Consider the following 27475-nt stretch of genomic DNA (forward strand, 5'->3'; position numbering starts at 1 on the left):
ATGATTTAATATATTTGAAATTTTTAAATTAATTATATCAGTTTTTAATTTTTGAAAAAAAAAACTTACTTTTGTTTTTAAAGATCTTCAATACCGGATATAAACTCAAACTATAAAAATGCATTTTTAGAAAATTATTCTATGGATTTGAAGTTATTGGTACAAAAAATATAATTGGAAAAGTTAAGATTAAAAAAATTTTTTTTAAAATTAAAGTATTGCTTCTTTTTTAATTTGAAAAGCATTTTTACTTTGAGATTCTTTTTGGTATTCAAAATCCAAAATATTAATTGTGGGGTCATTTCAAATCGTTCCGTCTACAAAATACGATCTCGGAAGAAGACAGAGTAAATTTTGTTCTATAAAAAATTATTTATAATTACGTTTTCTAAAATTTAGAAAAATATAAAGAACAACTGTTCTTTAGAACAGTTAGTTCTAGTTAGTTAGAAATACAAGGTGAATTTGAATTCAATTTTCTTTAAAAAAAATTCAGAAAGATTTTGGAAAATTAAAAGAATTTGAAATCTAAGATTTAAAATTGGAATTTCTTTAAAAAAATTAGCAGGGTGGTCACAAGTTTCAGTTTATCAATTCCCCTGACAATTTACTAACATTAAAATTATTTTCCAGGAAAATATGAAAGTTTACGGAAAATGAGTAAAATTTATGAAATTTAATAATTTATAAAAATTACAACTTCTTGAATTCAATTATTTTCTATAATTTTCAACTAAACATCATCTCTAAATCAATTATTTTAAATAATTTTCCGAAAGTTCTTCGAGAATGAAAGTATTTAAATAAGAAAATTTAATTTTTTATAATAATTATTAGGTATTTTTTAAAAATATTTTAATGTAATTTTTCGAAAATAATTGAATTTCTTAGAAGAGTTTTTTTGTATTATTTAAAAAAAATAATTAATTTCTTGATGAATTTTAATAAAATATTTTGAACATAATTTTTTTCTCCAAAATGTTGAAAATAATTCAAGAATGTAATTATTTTTGTATGTATTTGAATTTTCGGAAATATATAATTAACAATACTGAAAAAATATTGAATTTAAAAAAATAGAAGCTAATTTTCATTAATTTTTATTTTTAAATTTAAAGATTTTTCATTAAAATTTTTGATAATTTAATTATTTTGAAAATTTGGAATTAAAATTCTTCAAAAGTTGATTTTCAAAACTACTAACAAAATACTTGAAAAAAATTAATTATTTTCAATTAAATTTTACAAAATTTCAATTATTCAAAATCATTTAAATTGTATACTTCGAAAATTTAAATAGAAAAATAATTCAAAAATAATTTTTGAAAGATTTGTTTATAGTTATTTTTCGCACTATAAAAATCGAAACGAGTTACTTTTAATATTGAAAAAATATGATATTTTGTTGCATTATTTGGAAGAAAAGTCGAAAAAGTCGCAATTTTTTAAAATAAGTTGAAAAAAATTTCAATTTTCTAAATTTTCCAGACAAAAAATTTTTTTTCCTGACATTTCCCTGACTTTACTGACAAAAATTTTGTTTTACTGACGTTTCCCTGACTTTATTGACATGTGGACATCCAGATTTAATTTTATTTTTCGAGAATTAAATTTATGTAAATTCAAAAATAAATAATTGAATATTTCTTATAATTAAATTTTTAAGAAGAATTTTATCAAAATTTCTAAAAACAATTGAATTCTTTCCACGACTTTCGAAAAAATTTTAAGAATAAATGCAATTTTCTATCATTTTACTTAAAATTGAATAAAAAATAATTGAAATTCTGTGATAAGTTTTGTTATTGATAAAAATAATTCAATTCTTGCAACGAATTTTATTAAAAATTTTTTTTTAAAGAATTGAATTTTGGAAAGAATTTTATTAAAATTTCTTAAATAATAATTGAATTTCTTCGAAGAATGTTTTTTTTACGAAAATTTGTATTCTATGATCAATTTTATTATAATTTTTCAAATTTATAAAGCAATTTATAAAAATTTGTTTAAATAATTAAATGCTCGAGAAAAATTTTACTATTTATGAAAAAAATTGATTTCTTGGGAAGAATTTTATTCAAATTATTTTAAATAGTTGAATTCCCATAAAAAAAAATGTATTATTTGTGAAAATAATTGAATTCTTAAGAAGGATTGTATTGAAATTAGGAAAATTTTATTAAAATTGCTAATTTATTAACTAAATCTTGTAAAGAATTTTGTCAAAATTTTTTTAAATAATAGAATTTTTAAAAGAATTAAATTGAAATTTTTCGAAATACATAATTGAATTTCTCAGAACTATTTTTTTCAATTCTCTCAATATATTTGAATTCTTTCGAGAAACTTCATTCAAAAATTAAAAATAATTGAATTGGTTTGAAGAAATTTTTAAAAAATTGGGAAATAATTGAATTCCTGGAAATTTTTATTAAAATTTCGTTTAAATAATTGGATTCTTTTGGAAAATTTTATTCAAAAAAATTGTATATTAAAAATAATTGAAATAAGGAAAATTTTTGAAAATAATTGAAATTTTAACAAGAATTTTATTAAATTTTTTTTTGAAAATAATTGAATTTCGGAGAAGAATTTTATTATTTATAAAAATAATTGAAATTTTGACGAGAAATTTAAAAAAATTTTTGAACATAATTTAATTTATCCGAAGAAGATGATCACTTTTGAAAATATTTAAATTTCTGTAATCTCAGTTGTTAAAATTTATAATTATTAAAAGTTGAAATTTTCTCAAATTTAAAATTGAAACCTTTTGATCTAAGATTTAAAATTGGAATTTCTTTTAAAAAAATTTAGAGAAATTGATGAAAAATAAAAAGAACGATTTTGAATACAGAATAATTTGATTTCTTTAAAAACTTGTGAGAAATTTATAAAAATATAAAGACAGAACGATTTGAAGCAAAATGACCGAAATAAATTCAAATACTTCTTGTTAACCAAGAATAAGAAAATAAAATTGAAGATATTTATTATTTCAGCTAAATGCAAAAATTTTAGTTTTTTTTTGAAGAAAACTACGAACCTGATCCAGAATAATATTGTTGTTGCATTTTCATATTGCGTTGTTGTTGATGAATATTCGTTCTGTGACGATTAATTTGAGATTGCTGCTGCTGTTGTTGCTGTGGAGTGGTCATACAATTTTGTTGTTGCTGTTGCGATGGATTGTTAGGTCCTGGAGGAAATGGAACCACGGGCCTCTGAATTGGAGGAGGATATCTTTGCTGGGAAGACTGAAGTCCTGCACGAGGCGGCGGTGGCATACCCATTCCACGAACATTCTGTTGTAGAACCTTTTTTTAACAAGGCGAAGGAAACAAGTTTTTTTTAAGAATGTCACGAATTAAATTTTTGTTTTTAAATTTCAAAAATGTCGAAAGGAAAAAAAAACTTTTACTTTTATTTGCAATACTAAAATTATCAGACCTCGATTCGACTTTAAGGGGCAAAAAAAAGTCACTTTAGTTGATTAAAAATACAAAAATAATTATGTATTTCCCTGACACGTTTCACTGATTTCTAAATTTAATTAATTAAATATTAATCGAGGCCTTAAATACAAAAAAAAGTTTTTTAAAAAATTAATTTTCCAAAAAATAAAAAAAGAATGACGAGTATAATATAATATCAAAATGATACTAATATAATATTACAAATATAATATGTAATATCAAAATAATAATGATTAATTTAATTTCAAAAAAACCCTATTTTGATATTTATCATGATCATCACCATGCAGTAAAATTAATTCATTAATGAGCATTTTCTTTTAAGAATATTTGTATTATTTAGAAAAATGTGTATTATTCTTACGAAAAGCAAAAAATATTAAACGAGAATAGAAGAAGAAGAAGAATTAATTGAAATGGTACATACATAGTTAGTGTAGCTGCTTACCAGAGCAGACTGACTGACGCCCTGATATTGTTGATATTTATGATGTTGCGTTGGACTTGGTTGTGGTTGTTGTGATGACGTTTGTTGTTTTCTCGATTTTGGCGATGGTATTTGTGGTGCTAAAATTTAATAATCAATAATAAATTAAATTGTTCACAGAAAATAATCTATTAAAATAAATAAATGTGACTAGGCGCTCAAAAAAAACAAACCAAAAAGACAAAAAAATTTAATTTTCTCTTTCCGATTTCCAGACAAAATTATTGAATATTTCCCTGATCCTAAAAAAATATTCTGATTCACTCTAAAAATTATTAGATACTCAAAAAAGTTGTTCTATTATTTACTAATTTATTAGTAAATTTCTATTATTATAAATTTATTTACGAATTTCTTCAATTGCAAAGTTATTCGAAAACATCAATAACAATTTTATTAGAAAATTCTACGAGAATTCAATTATTTAAAATACAAAAATAAATAATTTATTGAATAATTGAATGTTTCTCAATTCTCATAAAGAATTTTATTAACAAATCTTTTAAATAATAATTGAATTCTTTCAACGAATTTTAATAAAATTTTATAAAATAATTACATTTTTCAAAGAATTCGATTTAAATTGTATTAAAAATAATTGAAATTCTGCGATGAGTTTTCTTATTTAAAAAAAATTATTGAATTCCTATAAAAAGAATTTTTTTATTCATGACAACAATTGATTTAATGAAAAGAATTTTTTACATTTTACAAATAATTGAACTTCAGTGAAAATATTTTATTATTTGTGAAAATATTTTTAATTCTTGTGAAGAATTTTATTAAAATTTTATAAATAATTTAATTCAAGTGAAAAATTTTACTATTTGTAAAAATAATTGAAATCTTGCGAAGAGTTTTCTATAAAGTTTTTTAAATAATTAATTTTTTTCGAAAAATTGTAATCAAATTCTATTTTAAATAATTGAATTCCTGTGAAATTTTTATTATTTATAAAAATCAATTAAATGTTTGCGTAGAATTTTATAAAAAAATTTTTTGAAGTAATTGAACTTTTTTGGTAAATTTTTGAAAATAATTAAATTTTCCTCAAAGAGTTTGAATACTTTTGAAAATAATTGAATTCTTTTGATGAATATTGGTTCTGCAATAATTTCTAACTTCTCCAAAATTCAATTCTTTTTTTGCTTTTCTTTAACTAAAATTCTTCTATAAAATCCATTACATTTAATAATTAATTCATATTTTAAAAAATTTAACTAACTTCAGAAGAATTTGAGTTATTATAATTTTTCAAAAATCTTAGTTCCTAAATTTCTAATGTAAATTCATTGAAAATTGAAATTTTCTAAAATTTAAAATTTAAATCTTTTGAAAAGTTCATCTATTTATAAAAATTGTAAACCCAACTTTTTTTAAATTCGTTTAACTTTGAAATATTAGAATTCTTGCAACGAATTTTATTACAATTTTTTTTAAAGAATTGAATTTCTGTGAAGAATTTTATTTGTAAAAATAATTGAATTCCGTAAAAATATTATTATTTATGAAAATAATTAATTTCTTGTAAAGAATTTTATTCAAATTTTTTTAAATAATTAAATTTCTCAGAATTTTTTAAAACTTTTGGAAAATAATTAAATTCTATCAAGAAATTTCATTAAAAAATTGAAAATAATTGAAATCTGACGAAGAATTTTATTAAATATTTTTGAAAAGAACTGAATTCTCGGGAAGAATTTTATTAAAATTTCTTAAATAATTGAATTGCTTCGAAGATTTTTACAAACATTTTTGACAATAATTGAGGCCTTGGATCCAATAACTCGCCCGACGCTCGGAGGAACGCGCTAATACCAGTCGGGTAGCAGTGAGTGGCCCAGAGGCGCTCACTGCTCACTGACTGGCAGTTGCGCGTTCCTCCGAGCGTCGGGCGAGTTATTGGATCCAAGGCCTCAATTGTATTCTATGATCAATTTTATTATAATTTTTCAAATTTATAAAGTATTTCATTAAAATTTTTTTAAATAATTTAAATTCTCGAGAAAAATGGTATTATTTATGAAAATAGTTGATTTTTTGCGAAGAAATTTCTTCAAATTTTTTTAAATAATTCAAATCCCATAAAAAATGTATTATTTGTGAAAATAATTGAATTCTAAAGAAGAATTGTATTAAAAATAATTGAATTATACATGAAAATTTAATTAAAATTGCAATTTTATTAACTAAATCCTGTAAAGGATTTTGTCAAAATTTTTTTAAATAATAGATTTTTTTAAAAGAATTTTATTTAAATTTGACTAATTAATTGAATTTCTCAGAACTTTTTTTTTTTAATTCTCTGAATATACTTGAATTCTTTGAAGAAACTTAATTAAAAAATGAAAAATAGTCGAATTGGTGCGAAGAAATTTATAAAAAATTAGTAATTAATTGAATTCATGGAAAGTTTTTATTAAAATTTTGTTTAAATAATTGACTTTATTTAGAAAATTGTTTTATAGTTTTTTAATGTTTTATAGTTAAAATCAAATATTTTTTTAGAGTCAATTTGTTTTACAGTTAAAATCAAATATTTTTCAGAGTCAATTTGTTTTATAGTTAAAAACAAATATTTTTTAGAGTCAATTTGTTTTATAGTTAAAAACAAATATTTTTTAGAGTCAATTTGTTTTATCTAGCTAAAAAATATTTTTTTTAGAGTAAATTTGTTTTATGTAGTTAAAAAAAATATTTTTTTAGACTTAATTTGTTTTATAGTTAAAATCAAATATTTTTTAGAGTCAATTTGTTTTATAGTTAAAAACAAAAATTTCTTTAGACTCAATTTGTTTGATTGTTAAAAACAAATTGAAAAATATGTAATAAGTTTATCAATTAAATTTATTTGCCAGTGAATAACTTACTTGATCCAAAAACAGAAGTGAGTACATCCTGTTGATTGCCAGATGGACTTTTCAATTGCCTCGGTTGTTCCTGTTGTTGATGCTTACTGAGAAATGTCGCTGCCGCATTGGCTGGTCCCGGCAGTCCACCAGTGGGATTTCTATAGCCTTGCGCCGCCAATTGAAGTCCCGAGCTCGACAAAAATTGTGAGCCAAAATTCTGTAGACCAACGGGAGCCGCATTCCCAGTCGCTAAACTCTGACTATGCTGACTGAAACCCTGTAGGCCGTAATGTGTTCCCGTTTGTTGAGCTGCGCCGCCAGGTTGATAGAATCCAGTTTGCGAACCTGGAAATACATCGGCGGACGTTGCACTGTAATAACTATTCGCCGACGGTTGAACATTGGGTCCTGGCCTTTGAACGAGCTGTGAATTTCCCATGTAACTGCCACTCACACCCAGCACTTGATTTGGATCGTATGGAATGTAAGCCAATTGGTTCGGTTGTGGCGCCGATGGCGCTTGAAAGTGTGGCGCTTTCGTTCCAATGGCGCCAATTGGTTGTGACGATGGCTTCACGCTAGCCGACATCAATGAATTTGACGATGAACTTATCAACACTGTATTTGGATTATTGCTCAATTGTTGATTTTGTCCAAAGGGAGGCGCTGCCGCTGCTGTGATACGATATTGAGAGAGATTACTCTGATACATATCGGGTGCTGGGGCATTTGGTGCGTGTGGTGGCGCTTGCTGTAGGTAGACACTTTGTTGATTGAATGAATTTTGCAAGGACGGCGCGTATGGAGGGTACTGTGTAAATGGCGATCGACTCTGATCTAATTGGAATGCACCGTAAAGACCACCAGCTTGCGCTGGAAGTTGTCCCGATCCGGTATTATAGAGCATCGCTGGAGGCGATGGAATTGCAGACATACTGCCATATTGAGCCGCTTGCGAACCAGGATATTGGGGAAATTCCTGCGAAACAAAAATTGCAATATTTAGATACCTTCTTCATTCGATAATCAATAATATTATTTAAAATTTAATCTAACACGGAAATCACGGAATCACACGGAAAGAAAATTATATTAAATTTTGTAAAAGTATTTCACAATTTAGGAAAACAAAATGCGACAAAACGAAATTTTTATATAAAGAATACTAAACAGTAATAGGAATAATATGAAATTTAGTATAATTATATCAAATATCAAGAATTTTAATATAGCTTTACTAAATTTCATATTATTTCTTTCACTGTTTAGTATTTTCTATGTCCAAATTTCGGTTTGTTGTACTTTTTCCCAAATAGTAAAATACTTTTACAAAATATATTTTCTCTCCGTGCAAAATGAATTTTTAATTATCTCAAGTTAAAAAAATTTTTTATTAACTATATATTTTTATTCTAATTTCAGCCTTTTGGAAGCAAAAGTATAAAAATATTCAAATTTTTATTTTAATAAATTATTAATTACATTATTTTTCTTTAAAAATTCTTCAAGTTTTTCAATAATTTTATTCAAAAATTCTCAAAAAATAATTGAATTTTGGAGGAATTACAGTTGAATTACAGTTGTTTTAGAAATAATTAAATTTCATGAGGTTTTTCATTGAAATTATTTAAAATTTTAATTTATGTGGAAAAATGATTAATAAGTTTTAAAATTTTTGTATAACAAAAAGTATTTAACTGTTGAATAATTTAAATCAGAAATTCCAAAAAATTGTTCCTTAAATGTAATAATTTTTTTAAAAAATAATTGTATTTCTGAAAATAATTTTAAATTGAAACAATTGAAAATTTTGTCTAATTTTATCGAAATTATATTTTAATAAATTTTATTTGTTTACTTTTAAAAACTATTTTGAAATATAATTGAATTTTTGAAGAATTCCAATTGAAAATTTGGAAAATAATTGAATTTTTCCGAAGAATTTTATTACAATTTACGAAAATAATTAAATTCTTGCGATGAATTTGATTGAAATTTTTAGAAAATAATTGTATTCGTTCGTGAAATGTTATTAAAATTTTATTTAAAAATAATTAAATTCTTACAAAGAATGTTATTATTTATAAAAATAATTGAATTCTTGCAAAGAATTTTACTAAAATTTTTGAAAATAATTTGACATAGTTAATAAGTGAATTCTTTTAAATTTTCAATTTACATAAAATAATTCAAAAATTCCGCTAATCTGTTCGCAGTTTGTGGTTCTTTGCTTTTTTGTTTTCTAAACGTTTTTAATAATTTTTCTTCTCAAATATTTTCAATTTTAAAATTAATCTGTTAAAAAGCATTGAATTATATTAAAATTTTTAATAATTCTGATTAAATTCTTTTGAAGAATTTCTTTGAAATTTTTTTTAAATAAAGGAGTTTTTTAAAATAATGTTAATTGCACATTTTGAAAGTAATTGAATTTTTATGAACAATTTCTTTCAAAGTTTTTAAAATAATCCTGTTTCTTGATAATTGAAATTAAATATTGAAATTTTTGAAAATAATTGAATTAAACAAAGAATTTTTTCAACTTTTTTAAAATAATCGTGACTGTTAATAATTATATATAATGAAATCCTTGATTTTTGAAGTTTATTAAAATTGTATTGAAAATAATTGAATTCCTCAGGAGAATTTTATTATAATTATAAAAAGTAATTTAATTTTTGCTATTAATTTTACTTTGAAAGGATTTCTTGACAAGAATATGTTTCAAGTTGTTTCAAGTTGTTGAAAATAATTGAAATCCTCCGAAGAATTTTTTTATTATCAAAAATAACTGAAATATTCCAAAGAATTTTATTTTTTATGAAGATAATTGAATTTTTAAGAAGAATTTTATTTAAATTTTTGAAAATAATTGAAATCCTCGGAAGAATTTTATTATATAAGAAAATAATTGAAATCTTCAAAAGAATTTTTCTTTTTATGAAGATAATTGAATTCTTGCGAAGAATTTTATTAAAATTTTTGAAATTGAAATCCTCGGAAGAATTTTATTATTTAAATAAAAAATAATTGAAATCTTCAAAAGAAATTTATTTTTTCTGAAGATAATTGAATTTTTAAGAATTTTAAAAATTTTTTTGAAAATAATTGAAATTTTCAGAAGATTTTTATTATTTAAGAAAATAATTGAAATCTTCAAAATAATTTTTCTTTTTAGGAAGATAATTGAATTTTTAGGAAGAATTTTATTAAAAATTTTGAAAATAATTGAAATCCTTTTAAAAATGTTGTTATTTATGAAAATAATTGAAATCTTGCTAAAAATTTCATTAAAATTTTTGAAAAATAATATAATTGTTTCAATGAAAATTTAAATTCTTTGAAGGAATTTAATTGAGATTGTATTGAATAATATTTTAATTTTTGCAAAGATTTTACTATTTTAAAAAAATAATTTAATTATTTCAAAGGATTTATTAACTATTTAAATTTATTTAAATTTTTTATATTTATTTAAACAATTATTTATATTTATTGCATAATTTTATATAAATAATCATTTAAAATAATAAAATTAATTTGAACTAACCTGATAATTAATGTGAGATGGTTGCCCGGTGGAATTGAAAGGCGGTGGACTGAGTGGTCCCTGAAGACTCACGGGAGGATGTCCAATGGGACTTTGTCCGGGTCCTATGGGACTGGGTCCTTGAACAGAGGAACCAGATTGCGCAACACTACCGCCAGCAGTTTGTTGTTGCGGCTTTACCTGCGGGGGAACCAGCTGCGCATCAGGCAAAGAGTCAGATTTTTCCCTCAGGGGACACAGTTACATTTTTATACTACAATTTTTTTTTACAATCCGCAAAAATACTTTTCTACTAAATCAATTTTTTTTCTACACTCATCACAGTCTCATTTCTTTAAAAAAAATCAAAATCAAAATTTTTTCCTATTTAAAGGAACTTTGAACCATTATGACGTCACAATTTTGGAACAAATGCAAAAAAACTGTGATCAGTGTAAGAATGTTAATATTGTTACGAAGCTAAAGGAATTTAATAAAATGATTTATATTTTAAAAAGTGACGCACTTTGAAAAAGATACAAATATTTTTAAAGTTTAATATTTTTTAGTTCAGTATTTTAAAGTTGTTTCTTATTTTTACTTTACAAGTTCCAGTTCAAACAATTGTAAAAAAATAGTATTTTCTTTAAAAACATCATTTCTTTTATATTTAAATTTAGCTTTTTATCTTATTTTTTCCTTATTAAAATTATTATTTTTTTTCTTAAAATAATAAAAAGAAAAAAAAGGCTAAAGAAATCTTTTAACTTCCAAATATCTTTAAGAGCGCGTCGCAAATATTTTTAATTCTCAAAAAATTAGTTAAATTTGAATTAAAAAACAAGAGAATTTTTCCCTCACCTTGCAAACATTCGTTGAGGTTGCAATTTCATTTTTCATATTATTCTGATTATACTGTTGGTGGCTGTAATTGTCATCGTCATTATTTTCGAATGCCTGTGGAAAACTGTTGGCATTACTGACAACACTGCCGTCCTCATGCTCAACAACAGTTGGCATTGGTGGCGCATTCTCCCAAACTTTCTTAACCGATGCAATTTTCAAATTTAATTCAGCTGTCGAACTACTTTGACCACCGGTCATATGTATCGATCTTGTCATTCCCAAACTCTTGCTCTTGTCCTCAGTTAATTGCGAGAGATCCGAATCAAACGTAAAGTCCAGCTTCATGTCTGCATTATCCTCACTTTTATTAAAAGACAAAGGCATTTGAATTGGTTCCTGATTCTTTTCTTTAATTATATCACCAGGTTTAGTGGAGAATGCGGCGGAGAGGGCCTGTTGTTGTTGTTGCTGTTGCTGCTGCTGAATATTACCATCATCATCCATATCGCTCCGTTTATCAATTCTCGATTGCGTTTTCATGTGATTTGAGTATTTTGATTTCATGGCCAAATCAGCTGAACTTGTTTTCGTTGTTTTGGAATAATTGGTATTTTCGAAAATTAAAGTTTGAACGGGTGGTGAACTTGTGTCGGTGACATTTTTCTCCTCTTTGCCAATTTTTCCGGTTTTCTCGCAATTTGGCGAATTACGTTGGCTACTACCGCCGGATGTTGTTTGTTCATTTGTTTCGTGAACGTGATCGGCTTGAGTGGCGAGTCCTGACATTAATTGAATGTCGGTTGAAACTCCGGATGGTGAATTTGCTCTCAATTGACTTGTGAATGGTTTGTCCCAGGCATTAACCGAAGGCGGTGGCGCTGGTCCTCCGCTTGAGTCCTTCATGTAATTACCGGAATTATTTGACTTTCCTTCACTGTCGCTGCCGAGTTGTTGCTGTTGTTTGGCCAAACGTTGCTTTTGAAAGCGTGGGGCCAATTTTTGACGACTTGTATTGCGATCAAATGATTTTTGCGGCATATTCGCTGGCGGTAAGATTGGTTGACCCAATAGAGTTGGAATCTTTTGAACTTGCTGAGGCGTCGGTTGCTGTGGACCGTTTGATTTTGATTTCGATCTTTCGCGCTCACGTTCCTTATCCTTGTCGCGTCTCGTCGTTTTCACATCCTCCTTTTGTCTTGAATCTTTGACATTTTTCTTGGAACGTACCTCTTGAAAACCATCGGAATCAACTTTATCTTCTGTACTATTCACTTCATCGCCGCCGGTTGAATAATTATTTGTATCGGATTCATTGTCGTTCTTCTTATCCTTGGCGACTGATTTTTTGTTTATGTCGTTTAGCGCTTGATTCACTAGATTTGGATCGTTGAGTTTTATTTCATCGACACGATTCACGGTACTTTCCTTATTCATTGTTTTCACGGATAGTGGAGCATTCGCTGAGCCTTGACTCCTTGGTCGGCCGTTTTGTGTTTGTACATTTTGCATCAATGGGGGAATATTTGCAGAATTATTTCTTTGATTGTTGAAGGCTGTATTTTGAACATTTCGTTTTTCAGCACCCGGAGCACGTGACGAGGCACCGCTGGAAGACTTTGGATTTTTTTCACCACGTTGATCGCGATTATTGCCCAACTGATCATTTCGACGTGATTGCGAACCAAGAACTTGATTCTGACCACCACCACCACCAACACCAACACCACCTCTGCTGAATGGTTTACGATTATTGCGGGCGTCTTTTCTATCATCAATATGTTCGTCACTGTTTTCGGAAGTTGTTTCCCAATCTTCATTGCCAATGTCAGAGGAATTCTGCTTTGAAATATTGTTGCCACCAGTGCCAACGACAACACCGCCACGGAATCGTGTTTCTCTGTTCATGTCCCTTGTCTGCAAGAAATTTTTTTTTATTAATTTATGATAATTTGAAAAAGGTAAAAAATATTAATCAGGGTTGCCACAAAAGTTTAATTTTATTCTTCCCTGACTTCCAGATAGAACTTTTTTTCCCTGACCCTAGAAAACATTTTAGTACACTCTAATAATAATTAGAAACACAAAAAAATGTTTGTAATACATTTACTTTTCAATATCTTTAATTTAAAATTTTTAATTTTATTCGGAACATCAACGGTTCTTTCTAAATAAATATTTAATTACAGTGAAACCTGTCGAAATGCAACTCCATCCTTTAAATTTTATTACAGCAAACAATCCTTAAAAAATTGTTTTATAATTTAATTTTATACTATTTTTTGCAATATTTTGGAACTAAGTGAAAATAATTCTTGTTAGACATTTTTGAGTACAAAAAAAATTTTTAAATAGAGATCCATTCCATCAAGTTCGACTGTATTATTATTTTTTCCCAGGAATTTAGATTTTAAAAAATTTTTTAATCATTTGAAATTCAATAATTTATAAGAATTGTTATTGTAACTTTTGACAAAATTAATTTCAAGATCTCAATTTAATTATTATTTTCTAAAATTTTCAATTAAAACTCTTCTCTAACTCAATTATTTTTAATACTTTTTCGAGTAAGTTCCATAAAAATTCAATTATTTAAAAAAATGTTCACCTAAAACTAAAATATTTCTAAAATTCACTTGTTTGCGAGGCAATTTCATAAAATATCAAATTTGAAAATTTTGATAAGTTTGTAAATTAATTATTATTATAGTTAATTTTTACATTACTTTACGTAATCTTTTAACTATTTATAATTGAAAATTTTTAATAATTTAATATTTACATACAATTTTATAAAAATTTGTGAAAATAATTTAAATGTTTGCAAGTATTTTATGTAAATTTTGTAAAATTTTTTAAGGAATTCAATTAAAATTGTATTGAAAATAATAGAATACTTATAAAAAACTTTATAACAATTTTTTAAAATAATTAAATTCTTTACAGAAATTTTATAATATCTATGAAAATAATTCAAATCTTGCAAAGAATTTTATTAAAATTTTCTTTATATAAAATGTTTTTTATTTAACTCAATTAAAATTCTCTGGAGCAAAATTTTATTTAAAGTTTTTTTTATTGAATTTTTTGAGAATTTAGTTATTTTAAAAATTAGCAATTAAAATTCTTCAAAATTTAATTTTTATAATTATAATATAATTAAATCCTTTCGAGGAATTTAATTGAAATTGATTTGAAAATAATTGATTTTTTAAAACCAATTTTACTTCAATTTTTAATAAAGAACTGAATTCTCCAAAAGAATTTTACAAAAAATATTCCAAAATAATTGCATTCTATTAAGAATTTTTTTTAAATTAACGAAAATAATTGAATTCCTGAGAAGAATTTTATTATTTATGAAGAAATTATTGAATTCTTCTCAAGAAATTTATTATTAATGAAAATAATTGAAATATTTTCAAAAGTTATTAATAATAGAATTGAAAATAATTGAATTCTTCTGAAGAATATTTTCAAAATTTCTGCAAATAAATAATTTTTTTCTTTGATAGTTTAATAAAGTTTTAAACAATAATTGAATTTCATGAAAAATTTTATTGAAAATAATTGAATTCGTCGAAAGATTTTAAATATGTATTTAAAAAAACTAATTCGATTTTTTCCAAGAATTTTATTAAAATTGATTAAAAATAATTGAATTTTTTCGAGAAATTTCATTAAAAATGTATTGAAATAATTTAATTTTTGCATAGAATTTTATTAAAATTTTGGAAAATAGCTAAATTCTTTCGAGGAATTCAATTACAATTGGATTGAAAATAATTGAATTTATTTCGTGTAATTTATTTCCATAAAAAAATTTTTAAAAATCCTCCGAAACAATTCGATTATATTTATAAATAGTAAAATCTTTGCAAAAATTACATTATTTTCAATAAAATTTAACGAAAGAATTCAATTTTTTTCTGTTATAAAATTTTTCAGAAGAATTCAATTATTTTGTAAAATTTTTTAAAATCCTTCGAAACAATTCAATTTTTAAAAATTTTTAATAAAATTTTTCGAAAGAATTAAATTAATTTATGTATTTTAATAAAATTTCTTAAATAAATTAAATTATTTTAGAAAATTGTTATAAAATTCTGAAAAGAATTTAATAATTTTCTAAAAATTTTAATAAAATTCAATAATTTAATCGTTTAATTTCAATTATGAAACACGATTATTTTAAAAACTTGTAAGAAATTGTTCATAAAATTCAATTACTGTCAAAACTTTCAATTAAAATTATTAAAGAAACTCCATTACATATTTAAAACAATTTAAAGAAATTCTTCAAAAGAATTGAATTAGGATTTCCAAAATTTTTAATAAACTTCTTGTCAAGAATTCAATTATTTTCATAAATAATAACATTCTTTGCAAGAATTCAATGCTTTTTAATATATTAATTTTAAAATTGAAAAAAATATTTAAAAAGAAAAATTATTAAAAAATTTAGGAAACAAAAAACAAACAACAGTAGATATTATAAATGATTGAATTGAGGAAAATTTTGGAAAATAATTGAATTTTGGAGAAGAATGTAATTATTAATTTCTAAAGATAATTAAAAGTTTGACGAGAATTTTTAAACATTTTTTATCACAATTGAATTTCTGCGAAGAATTTTATTACTTTTAAAAATAATTGAATTTCTAAGTTCTAGTTCCAGCCCTGCTAACTTTTCGCTGAATTCCCTGATTCCCCTTAATTGCGGCAACTCTGTTAAATGTCTGAACGTTCGCTCACCTTTCGATTTCCACTGTGGTTCCGTTTGGGTCTTGTCTCGTCCTTTCTGGTTTGATTTCTCGGGGGATTCGTATGATTCTCCTGCTTCACTACTGTCTGTTGATTTGGAGATTTTGTATGTCTTCCAGTGATTCCAGCAGTTAAGGCTTGTTGTTTAGCGATTGTTTTGTCGTCCGTTGATTCCAGACTATTCACATTGTTGGGATCAATTTCAGACAGGGGAGTAGTGGAAGTTGGATTTTGTTGTCCAACATTTTTGTCGTCGATACTTCTTTCTGATGAAAAGGGACTTTTGCTTGACGGTGGACCATAGCCTTCCATTCTTCCGCCAGTGGTTGCTCCCCTCATTCTATAACCACCTCGTCCTCGTCGTGAAGGTTCACCCGACGGTGCAAAACCTTCGCGAGTCGGTCTTCCATCATAGCCAGGTCGCTTGTCATTTCGAACTTGTGAATAATCATTGCGTTTATCATCACGCCTCGACATTTCACGATTACGATCTTCCTTCTCACCTTTTTGAAAAGGTTTCGGCGACTTTGGCCTTCTCTCCTCCTTTGGTAATTCCGCGGAGCTCGAAACTTCGTCTCCACTAATTTCCGAGTCCGTATGTCCATAAGATCCACTTCTAGCAGATCCGGGTCTTCCGGAAATTCTCCCACCACCCCTTCGGCCTCTAGTTTCAGAACCACGCCAACGTTGATTATATACATTAAAACCACCCCATTGTCTTCCTCTAGAATCTCTGCCTCCTCTGGAACTTCCACTATTCGCTCGATTTCTCGACGATTTATCCCGCTTATCATCTTTACTATCATCCTTACTCTCCTCAATAGTATCGTCCCTTTTATCAACACTTAATTTCTCCATACTTTGTTTCAAATCAGTAATCACCTTATCGTCCTTAGGCTCGAGTTTCTCCTCCTCCTTCTCGAATGTCGGAGAAACAGCGTCGGCCCACGCTTTTGAACTCTCATTACTTCGATTATTATCAGAAGTGCGCTCTAATTTTCTATTCCAAACTTCCGTTTCCTTCTTCAATGAGGATTCAATCGATGAATCTTTCAGTGAATCAATTTTCTTCTCCTGCTCCAAAGAGCCACGTTTCAATTGTGTTAGACAACGTTTTTCCGATTTCAATTCATCAGCCTCGAGTTTTTCCCTTGTCACTGGACCTGGTGGTTGTCTTCTATCACGCTCTCTAATATCTTCACGGAAAATATCAGATTTTTTCTCCTCATAATCAGAGAGATCATTAATCCATGAACCACTGTCACGTGATTTTGAAAAATCTTCGTCGCGCAATGAAGTTCTTGATTCACGTGATGTTCGACTGTCACGTGAATCTGGTCTCTGTGGTCTACTCTCGCTACGTTCACTTCTTTCACTTCTCTCTGAACGATCGTCTCTCGCAATATTACGTCGATTTTCAAACGATCTATCTTGAAGATTCCGATCATCATGAAGATCACGACGATCATCGCGCCATTCGGCACTCTCGCTTCTCTCACGTTGATTATCACGCTCATCGAAGGAATCTTGCCCAGCACTTGAAACCTAAAATAAAATAATAATAATGAAGAATAAATTAAATATTATATTTATTAAATCAGGTTTTAAATTTACAGAGTGGTCACAAGTTTCCGTTTATCAATTTCCCTGACAATTTACTGATATTAAAATTATTCTCCCCGACAAAATTCTTTTTACAGGAAAATGTAAAAATTTACTGAAAATGAGGAAAATTTATGAATTTTAATAATTCAGGGTGGTCACAAGTTTCAATTTATCAATTTCCCTGACATTTCCCTAACAATTTACTGACATTACAATTATTTTCCCTGACAAAATTTTTTTTACAGGCAAATATGAAAATTTACGGAAAATGAGTAAAGTTTATGAAATTTAATAACTTCTAAAAATTACAACTAATAACCCTTCCTGAATTCAATTATTTTCTATAATTTTCAACTAAACTTCATCTCTAAATCAATTATCTATATTAATTTTCAATAATTTTCCGAAAGTTCTTCGAGAATTAAATTATTTAAATACAAAAATTCAATTTTTTATAATAATTATAACTGTCCATGTTTTTTCTTCAGTTTTTTAAGGTATAATATTTTCAAAAAAGTAATCAAATTTTTAAAGAATTTTAATTGTAAATATGACCATGATTTCTCTGAAATTTTAATAAGTCCAAAAAGTAAATTTTTATTTGCTTTATTCGAAGATAATTAAATCTTAAAGAAATTAAGATAAAAAATTCTAAGAATTAAGCAATTTTTAAAAATATTTTAATGTAATTTTTCGAAAATAATTGAATTTCTTAAAATAATTGTTGTATTATTTAAAAAAACTAATTAATTTTTTGATGAATTTTAATAAAATATTTTGAACATGATTTTTTTCTCAAAAATGTTAGAAATAATTCTAAAAGTACTGAAAATACTAAATTTAAAAAAAAATTAGAAGTTTAATTTTCATTAATTTTTATTTTTAAATTTACGTTTAAAGGTTTTTCATTAAAACTTTTGATAAGTCAATTATTTTAGAAATTTGCAATTAAAATTTTTCAAAAGTTGATTTTCAAAAATTCTAACAAAATACTTGAAAATAATTATTTTCAATTAAATTTTACAAAATTTCAATTATTCAAAATCTTTTTAACTGTATATTTTCAAAATTAAAATAGAAAAATGATTCAAAAATAATTTTTTAAAAATTTATTTATAGTTATTTTTTGCTCTATAAAAATCGAAATGAGTTACTTTCAATAGTAAAAACATGATATTTTGTTGCAATATTTGTAAGAAAAGTCGAAAAAGTCGCAATTTTTTAAAATGAGTTGAAAAAATCTCAATTTTCTAAATTTCCCTGACAAAAAATTTTTTTTCCTAACATTTCGAGAATTCAATTATTTTAATAAAAAAATAAATAATTTATTAAATAATTGAATATTTCTTAATATTTAATTTTTATGAAGAATTTTATCAAAATTTTTAAAAAACAATTGAATTCTTTCCGCAAATTTTGAAAAAATTTTAAGAATAAAAGCAATTTTCTATCATTTTATTTTAAAATTATATAAAAAATAATTGAAATTCTGCGATAAGTTTTGTTATTTATGAAAATAATTGAATTCTTGCAACGAATTTTATTAAATAATTATTTTCAAGTATTGAATTATTGAAAAGAATTTTATTAAAATTTCTTAAATAATTGTATTCTATGATCAATTTTATTATAATTTTTCAAATTTATAAAGCATTTTATTAACATTTTTTTAAATAATTGAATTTTCAAGGAAATTTTTTTTAAATAATTAAATTCCCATAAAAAAATGTATTTGTGAAAATAATTGAATTCTTAAGAAGAATTGTATTGAAAATAATTGAATTGTATAGAAAATTTTTTATTAAAATTGCAATTTTATTAACTAAATCTTGTAAAAAATTTTGTCAAAATTTTTTTAAATAACTGAATTGGTTGGAAGAAATTTTTAAAAAATTGAATTGAATTGAATTGAATTTCAGTGAAAAATTTTATTATTTGTGAAAATAATTTAATTCTTGTGAAGAATTTTATTAAATTTTTATAAATAATTTAGTTCCAGTGAAAAACTTTACTATTTGTGAAAATAATTGAAATCTTGCGAAGTGTTTTGTAAAATTTTTTAAAAGAATTAATTTTTTTTCGAAAAATTTTAAACAAATTCTATTTTAAATAATTGAATTCCTGTGAAATTTTTATTATTTATAAAAATCAATTGTATGCTTGCGCAGAATTTTATAAAAAAAAATACTTTTAAGTAATTGAACTCTTTTGGTAAATTTTATGAAAATAGAAGATATTGAAAATAATTGAATTCATAAAAATTTTTGAAAATAATTAAATTTTTCTCAAAGAATTTGAATATTTTTGAAAATAATTAAATTCTTTAAATGAATATTGGTATTTATGAAAATAATTGAATTTTATAAAGAATTTTATTAAAATTCCTGAAAATAATTGAATTTTTATAAAGAATTTTGTTATTTATCAAGATAATTGAATTCCTGTAAAAACTTTTATTATTTATGAAAATAATTGAATTATTGCGAAGAAATTTATAAAGAATTTGTTAATAATTGAATTCCTGTTAAATTTGTATTATTTATGAAAATAATTAAATGTTTGCGAAGAAGTTTGTCAACAATTTTTTTTTTAAATTGAATTTTTTTGTAAAATTTTATTAAAATAGAGATTGAAAATCATTGAGTTGAGGAAAATTTTTGAGAAATAATTTAAATTTTGCCTAGTATTTTATTACAATTTTTGAAATTAATTGAATTTCGGAGGAAAATTGTATTACTTTTGAAAATAATTGAAATTTTGACGAGAACTTTTTGTAATTTTTGAACATAATTGAATTTCTGCAATTATTTCTAACTTCTCCAAAATTCAATTCTTTTTTTTGCTTTTTTTTTAACTAAAATTCTTCTATAAATCTACTATTTTTAATAATTAATTATATATATTTTAAAAAATTTAACTAATTTCAGAAGAATTTGAATTATTATAATTTTTCAAAAAACTAAGTTCTTTAAAATTTCTAATGTAGATACTTTTAATAAAAATCTTTGACTTTTCCCTGAATTCCCTGACATTCCTGATTTGTGACAACCTTGTAAATAAAGTAGAAGATTAATATATTTTTTGAAAATCATTTACCTTCATATGAGGATCATAATCTTTCTTGTCTCTCACAACGTCTCTATCGCGAACATCGCGATTGTCACCGTGTCTACTATCTCTGTCTCTAGGTTCACGATCTCGCGCGTCTCTCGATTCCCTGTTATCTTTATCATCGTAGTGTCTGTCGCGTTCCCAGGAATCGCGTGAATGTCTCTCCTCATATTCGTAATCTTTATAGCCACGTGAGTAATCGTCGTAATAACCACCAGTTTTGCGATTGTCATAAGAGCGATGAGATGTGTGACGATAACGATCGTCTCTTGAATTTGGCGGTCCACGATGATCACGTGAAGGTGGACGCTCATCCTCCAAAGAACTGTTCACATCTGAATCCTTACTGCGACGTGGGGGCTGTGGCATCGTATGCGACATTTTCATCGGATCTGCTAAATCATAAATAACGAATAAGTAAATTAATAAACAATCATAAACAACCAATTATAGTATAATATATAAAAATTAATAAACAATAATAAATAACGAATTAGTAAATTAAACAGCAATCAAAAATAACGAGTTAGAAAATTAATAACAGCAATCATAAATAACGAAATTAGTAAATTAAATGTAGCAATCATAAATAATGAATGAGTAAATGAATGACGGAAAAAAGAGAGAAAATTCAACAGAGTTGCCACAAAAATTTAATTTTGTTTTTGCCTGACTTTTCCCTCATTTCGAGAGAGAATTTTGATTTTTTCCCTGACTACAAAAAAATATTCTAAATTCACTCTTAAAATAATTAGATACTCACGAAAAATGTTCTAATACATTTGCGAATTTCTTTAAATGTAACATTATTCGAAAATATCAATAACTTCATTTTTAAATAAATATCTTTTCAATTCAATTATTATTTTCTAGAATTTTCAACTAAAACTCTTCTTTAAATCAATTATGTATTTTTAATAATTTTCGACAAAGTTCTTTGACAATTTTCAAATCCATTTGTACAATTAAATTTTACAGAAATTTAGATTATTCGGAAATTCTTCAATTAAATATATATTTGAAAATAAAAGTATGAAAAATTCAAATTATCAAAGATTTTATTTTTGAAACCTTTTCGAAATTCAATTATTTCTAAAAATTCGTTCTATAATACTTCATATATTTAATTATTATCTAAAACTATAACTGAAATTCAGTTTTAATTGCATTTTGATCAGAAAATTGTAGGCCAATTCAATTATTTAAATAAAAAAATAAATAATCTATTGAATAATTAAACGTTTCTTAAAATTGAATTCTTTTTAACAATTTTGATTAAATTTTTAAGAATAATTGCATTTTTCGAGGAAATCATTTAAAATTGTATTACATATAAGTGAATTCCTAAAAATTTATTTATTATTTATTGAAAATAATTGAATCACTGTGTAAAATTTTAATATTTATGAAAATAATTTAATTTTTGGGAAGAATTTTATTAACATTTTACAAATAATTGAATTCTAGTGAAAAATTTTATTTTTAAAAGAAATTGAATTCTTGCGAAGAATCTTATAAAAAATTTTATAAATAATTGGATTATAGTGGAAAATTTTAATATTTGGAAAAATAATTAAATTCTCGCAAAAACTTTTCCAAAAATTCTTGAAAATAATTGATTTATTTAAAGGAAATTTATAAAAAAAATTTGGAATTGCTTCTAAGATGAATTTAATTAAGAGTGTTGAAAATAATCATTAAATTCTGCTAGATAAATTATATCAAAATTTTTTAAAAAAAGTTAATCCTTGAAAAGATTTTTACTATTTTTATGTAAATAATATTAAATTCTTGTGAAGAATTTTATCAAACTTTTACAAATAATTGAATTCCAGTGAAAAATGTTATTATTTGTAAAAGTAATTAAATTCTTATGAAGAATTTTAATAAAATATTTATAAATAATTGAATTCCTGTGAAAAATTTTATTATTTGTGAAAATAATTAAATTCTTGGGAACAATTTTGTAAAAAAATTTTAAATAATTATTTTTTTCGTAAAATTTTATGCAAATTCTATTTTAAATAATTTGAATTTCTGTGAAATTTTTAGTATTTATAAAAATCACTTGAATGTGTAGAATTTTTAAAAAAAAATTTTTATACATTTGAACTCTTTTTGGTAAATTTTATGAAAATAATAGATATTGAAAATCATTAAATTGTGAAAATAATTGAATTTCCGCAAAGAATTTTATTAAAATTCCTGAAAATAATTGAATTTTGCAAAGAATTTTATTAAAATCCCTGAAAATAATTGAATATTTCAAAGAATTTTATTAAAAATTTCTAAAAATAATTGATTTTTCGCGAAGAATTTTAATATTTTCGAAAATAATTCAATTCGTTTCGTGAATATTGCTAATTATGAAAATAATTGTATATTTTAAAGAATTTTATTAAAAATTTCTAAAAATAATTGATTTTTCGCGAAGAATTTTAATATTTTCGAAAATAATTGAATTCGTTTCATGAATATTGCTAATTATGAAAATAATTGAATTTTGTAAAGAATTTTATTAAAATTCCTGAAAATAATTGAATTGCTGAGAAAAATATTGTTATTTACCAAGATAATTGAATTTTTCAAAGAATTTCATTAAAATTCCTGAAAATAATTGAATTTCTGAGGAAAATTTTCTTATTTACCAAGATAATTGAATTCTTTCGAAGAATTGGGTTAAAACTTTTGAAATAATTAAATATCATTTTAAAAAATTAACTTATTTCAACAGAATTGAAATTAAAATTTTTCCAAAAATTGAATTTCAAAATTCAATTATTTATTTCTAGAAATTGCAATTATTTGTAATTTCTCCAAAATTTAATCATTTTTTAAGAGTTTTTAACTAAAATTGTTCTATATCTATCTTATTGTCAGTTATAGAAGAAATTGAATTCGTATTAGAATTCGTGGTAATTTCTAAAAGTTTCTGAGGTACAAAAATTCAGAATTTCTACCAAATGCAACAAAGAGCGTCGTCTTTACTAAAAATTCAGAATTTTGTTATGAATTTTAAAAGTAAATTATTTTTTGCAGTACTTTTAAGGAAGAATCTGACGTACAATTAAAACAAAAGTCATAATTTCGTATTTTAAAAGAAAAAAACAAATTAAATTTGAAATTCGTTTCGGTGGAAATGCGACGAATTTAATTTTGAACATTTAAAACGTTTGAAAGTTGCATTTGAATAAAAATTACAATTTTGTCAATAAGAAACATTTGTTAAATTTTAGGTTATGTTACTTCAATTTACTATTGACAAAAAAGTTTAATTTGTATTCAAAGATAACTTTAAATTGTTCAAAATATAGAAAATTAAATTCCTTACGCTTCTACCGAAAGGAATTTAAAATTTAATGTCATCTTCTCTTTTAAAATACGAAATTGTATTGGACTAACTTTTGATCCGATTGTTCGTCAGATTCCCTGACTTTTCCCTGATCTGTGGCAACCCTGTAAATGAAACAATAGGGGAGGAGGTATTTAATTCGAGAATTATAGAGGATAAAGGCAACCTACTCAATGAATTGCTATGATTTGGAACCCATCTGTTGGGCTCAATTTGCTGTGAATAAGTGACAGGTTGCGAGACAGAGCGCTCGGCATTTGATGAAACTCGATTGTACGCGGTGCCACTTCTTTCAGCTTGTTGCTTTTGAAAACGTGGCGGTAGATTGTGCTGAAAATGTCGAGAGAACGCTGGCGGTTCACGTTCACGCATTTCCCTTTGATCACGATCGCGGTCACGTTCACGTTCACGTTGTTCACGATCGCGTTCACGTTCAACGCGAGGAGTATCTACTTGCCTCATAAATGAAGCTCTTTCACGAAACTCACTTGACACCTGCTCACGAGAATCTCTTTTCTCTTCTTTACCCTCCGAGGATGTACGAGAACGTTCCTGACTTTCCCTTTCGCGATTTTCCTTATCTCGCTCCCATTCGGGCACTGGAATTGACACTGGAGGCACGGAAATTAGACCTTTTGACTCAGATGATGACAATTCATCGTCCTTCTGCTTTGCTTGTTTCTCCTTTAATTTTTGCTCTAAATTTTGCAATTTTTTCGCTGCAGCCTGCTTCGTTTGTTCCTGATAGCGTTTCTCCTCCTCCTCTTTTCTTTGACGGGCTCGTTCAACAGCTGAGGCGACTTTTTCGCCTTGCTCGCGACGACGCTGATTCCAAATTTCCTCTTCTTCGACACCTGAAGAAGAAAATAGAATATTTTAGTCAAATAACAAAATAATTATAAATTTTAGAAAAGGGTTGCCACAAAAATTTAACTTTATTTTTCCCTGATTTTCCCTAACAAAATTTTCACTTTTTCCCTGCAACTAAAGAATATTCTGATTCACTCTAACTCTAAACATCAACAACTTCTTTTTTAAATAAACATTTTTTATCATTATTATTTTTCCATAGGAGTTAAGATTTTCAAGAATTTCAAATTCAAATCTTTTGAAATTTAATGAAAATTTTTCATTTTTTAGAAAACATAATTTTTCTAACAGTTTTTTTTTAAATTAAATTAAATTTAATTTAATTTTAATATAACTTTACTAAATTTCATATTATTTCTTTCTCTGTTTAGTATTTTCTATATATTCTTATATGTGAAATTTTCGTTACCATTGTTACTTTAAAAAATTAGCATTTTGGAATTTAATGAATTCTTTAATGAAAATTCTTCATTTTTTAAAAAACATAATTTTTCTAACAGTTTTTCTTTAAATTTAATTATTTGAACAACTCATATAGAAATCGCAAAGATATTTCTAACAGCAACTTGAATGTAAGATATTTTTGATTAAATAATTGAACTCTTGAGTATCACTGTAACACTCCTGGTAATAAGTTTATTCTAAATTTTTTTTTAAATTCAATTATTTTCCAAATTTGCAATTAGAATTCTTCAAAAATACGATTATATTTCTAAACAATTTTTAAAAGTAAACAAATAAAATTAAAATTAAAATATAAAATTTATTTCAATGAAATTTGAAAAAATTTTCAATTGTTTCAATTTTTAAAAATTATTTTCGAAAATACAATTATTTTTAAAAAAAAATTTAAGTACCTCCTCAAAAAAGTCAAGAAACAATTTTTCGGGATTTTTTAATCAAATTATTCAAAACTTCGAAATCAAAAACTTATCCTTATTTATTTTTTGACAGGAATTAAAATTTCATATAATTTCAATGAAATACCTTTTGAAATTGAATTATTTCTAAAAATTGCAATTGTAATTCTTTCAAAATTCAATTATTCTTTTAGAATTTTTGAATTAAATTATTCAAAACTTTAAGAATTCTTAAAGAAAAATAATGTTAATTTACAGTTAATTTATTTAAATACAAAGAGAATGAATGTTATCAAAAAATTTGAAAATAATTGAATTCCTTCAAAGAATTTTATCAAAAAATTTGAGAATATGTAATTTTAATTTTATCGAAAGCATTTTAGTAAAATTCTTAAAAATCCTAATTAAAATCTTTTGATTAATGTCCTTGAATTTGTTTAAAATAATGGAGTTTTTTTTAATAATTTAAATTGAAAATCTTCAAAATAATTGAATTAAACAAAGAATTTTTTTCAACTTTTTAAAATAATTGAATTCCTGAGAAGAATTTTATTATTTATAAAAAATAATTTAATTCCTGAGAAGAATTGTATTAATCATAAAAAATAATTTAATTCTTGCGTTGAATTTTACTGCTTATGAAAATAATTGAATTGTTTCGAAGAGCTCATTAAAATTATAGAAAATAATTGGATTCTTTAGAACAATTTTATTAAAAATTTTAAAAAATTAAATTGTTTTCGAAGGATTTATTAAAATTTTAGAAAATTATTGAATTTTTTTGAAAAATATTATAAAAATTTTTAAAGTTAATTGATTTCTTTCATAAAATTTTATTAAAAATAATTGAGTTTTTGTAACAAATTTTACTATTTATAAAAATAATTTAATTGTTTTGAAGGAGTTTAAAGCTATTTAAGAAAAAAATCGAATTCTTTCGTGAAATTTCATAGAAAATAATTGAATTTTTGCAAAGATTTTACTATTTAAGTAAATAATTAAATTGTTTTGAAGGATTTATTAAATTTTTTGAAAATAATTGAATTTCTGAGAAGAATTTAAATAAAAATTTATGAAAATAATTAAATTCATGCGAAGAATTTTATTAAATTTAATTTAAATTATTAAAATTTTGCCAATAATATTATTAAAATTTTTGACAATAATTTAATTTTTGAGAAGAATTTCGCAATCTATTTATAAAGATAATTTAATTCTTGACGAGAATTTTTAAAAAAGTTTGAAAATAATTTAATTTTCAAAAAGTATTTTATTACATTTCAAAATAATTGAATTTTAGAAAAGAATTTTATTAAAATTTCTTAAAATGATTGATTTTATGGGGAAAAATAATTGATCTCCTGCGACGAATTAAAAGTTATTTATAAAAAAAATGTATTTATTGCAACGAATGATATCATTTTATTGAATAATAAAATGTTTACTTAAAATTGCATTATTTCGTCAAGTTTTAATAAAATTTTTAAGAATAATTGCATTTTTCGAGAAATTTATTTAAAATTGTATTAAAAATATTGGGAAATTCTGCGATGAAAATAATTGAATTCTTGTGATGAATATTGTTATTTATGAAAATAATTGAATTTCGTAAAGAATTTTGTTATTTATTAAAATAATTGCATTAAAACTTTTGAAATAATTAAATAATATTAAAAAATTCATTCTAGTCAGAATTAGAAGAAAATTCTGAAGGTTTTGTATTAGA

General features: G+C 24.2%; 1 protein-coding gene across 10 annotated transcripts in view; it reads right to left on the bottom strand.

Moving 5' to 3' along the window:
* The window catches only part of LOC122508051 (protein PRRC2C-like), a 45817-nt gene that overhangs the window by 3389 nt on the left and 14953 nt on the right, over positions 1 to 27475 (bottom strand). For 2 of the 10 annotated variants that reach the window (XM_043621132.1, XM_043621125.1), the window contains 8 exons: positions 24190 to 24873; positions 20653 to 21062; positions 15943 to 17496; positions 11206 to 13104; positions 10366 to 10560; positions 6834 to 7794; positions 3904 to 4043; positions 3047 to 3317 (listed from right to left, as the gene is read on the bottom strand). In XM_043621132.1, coding sequence (XP_043477067.1) covers positions 3047 to 3317; positions 3904 to 4043; positions 6834 to 7794; positions 10366 to 10560; positions 11206 to 13104; positions 15943 to 17496; positions 20653 to 21062; positions 24190 to 24873 — 6114 coding nt within the window. Of the gene's footprint in view, positions 1 to 69; positions 111 to 3046; positions 3318 to 3903; positions 4044 to 6833; positions 7795 to 10365; positions 10561 to 11205; positions 13105 to 15942; positions 17497 to 20652; positions 21063 to 24189; positions 24874 to 27475 lie in introns of all 10 variants that reach the window. The other 8 variants (XM_043621133.1, XM_043621131.1, XM_043621126.1 and 5 more) reach the window with 8 other exon arrangements.

This window comes from Leptopilina heterotoma, unplaced genomic scaffold (assembly GCF_015476425.1).
Source record: "Leptopilina heterotoma isolate Lh14 unplaced genomic scaffold, ASM1547642v1 Lhet_52, whole genome shotgun sequence".
Classification (NCBI taxonomy): Eukaryota; Metazoa; Arthropoda; class Insecta; order Hymenoptera; family Figitidae; genus Leptopilina; species Leptopilina heterotoma.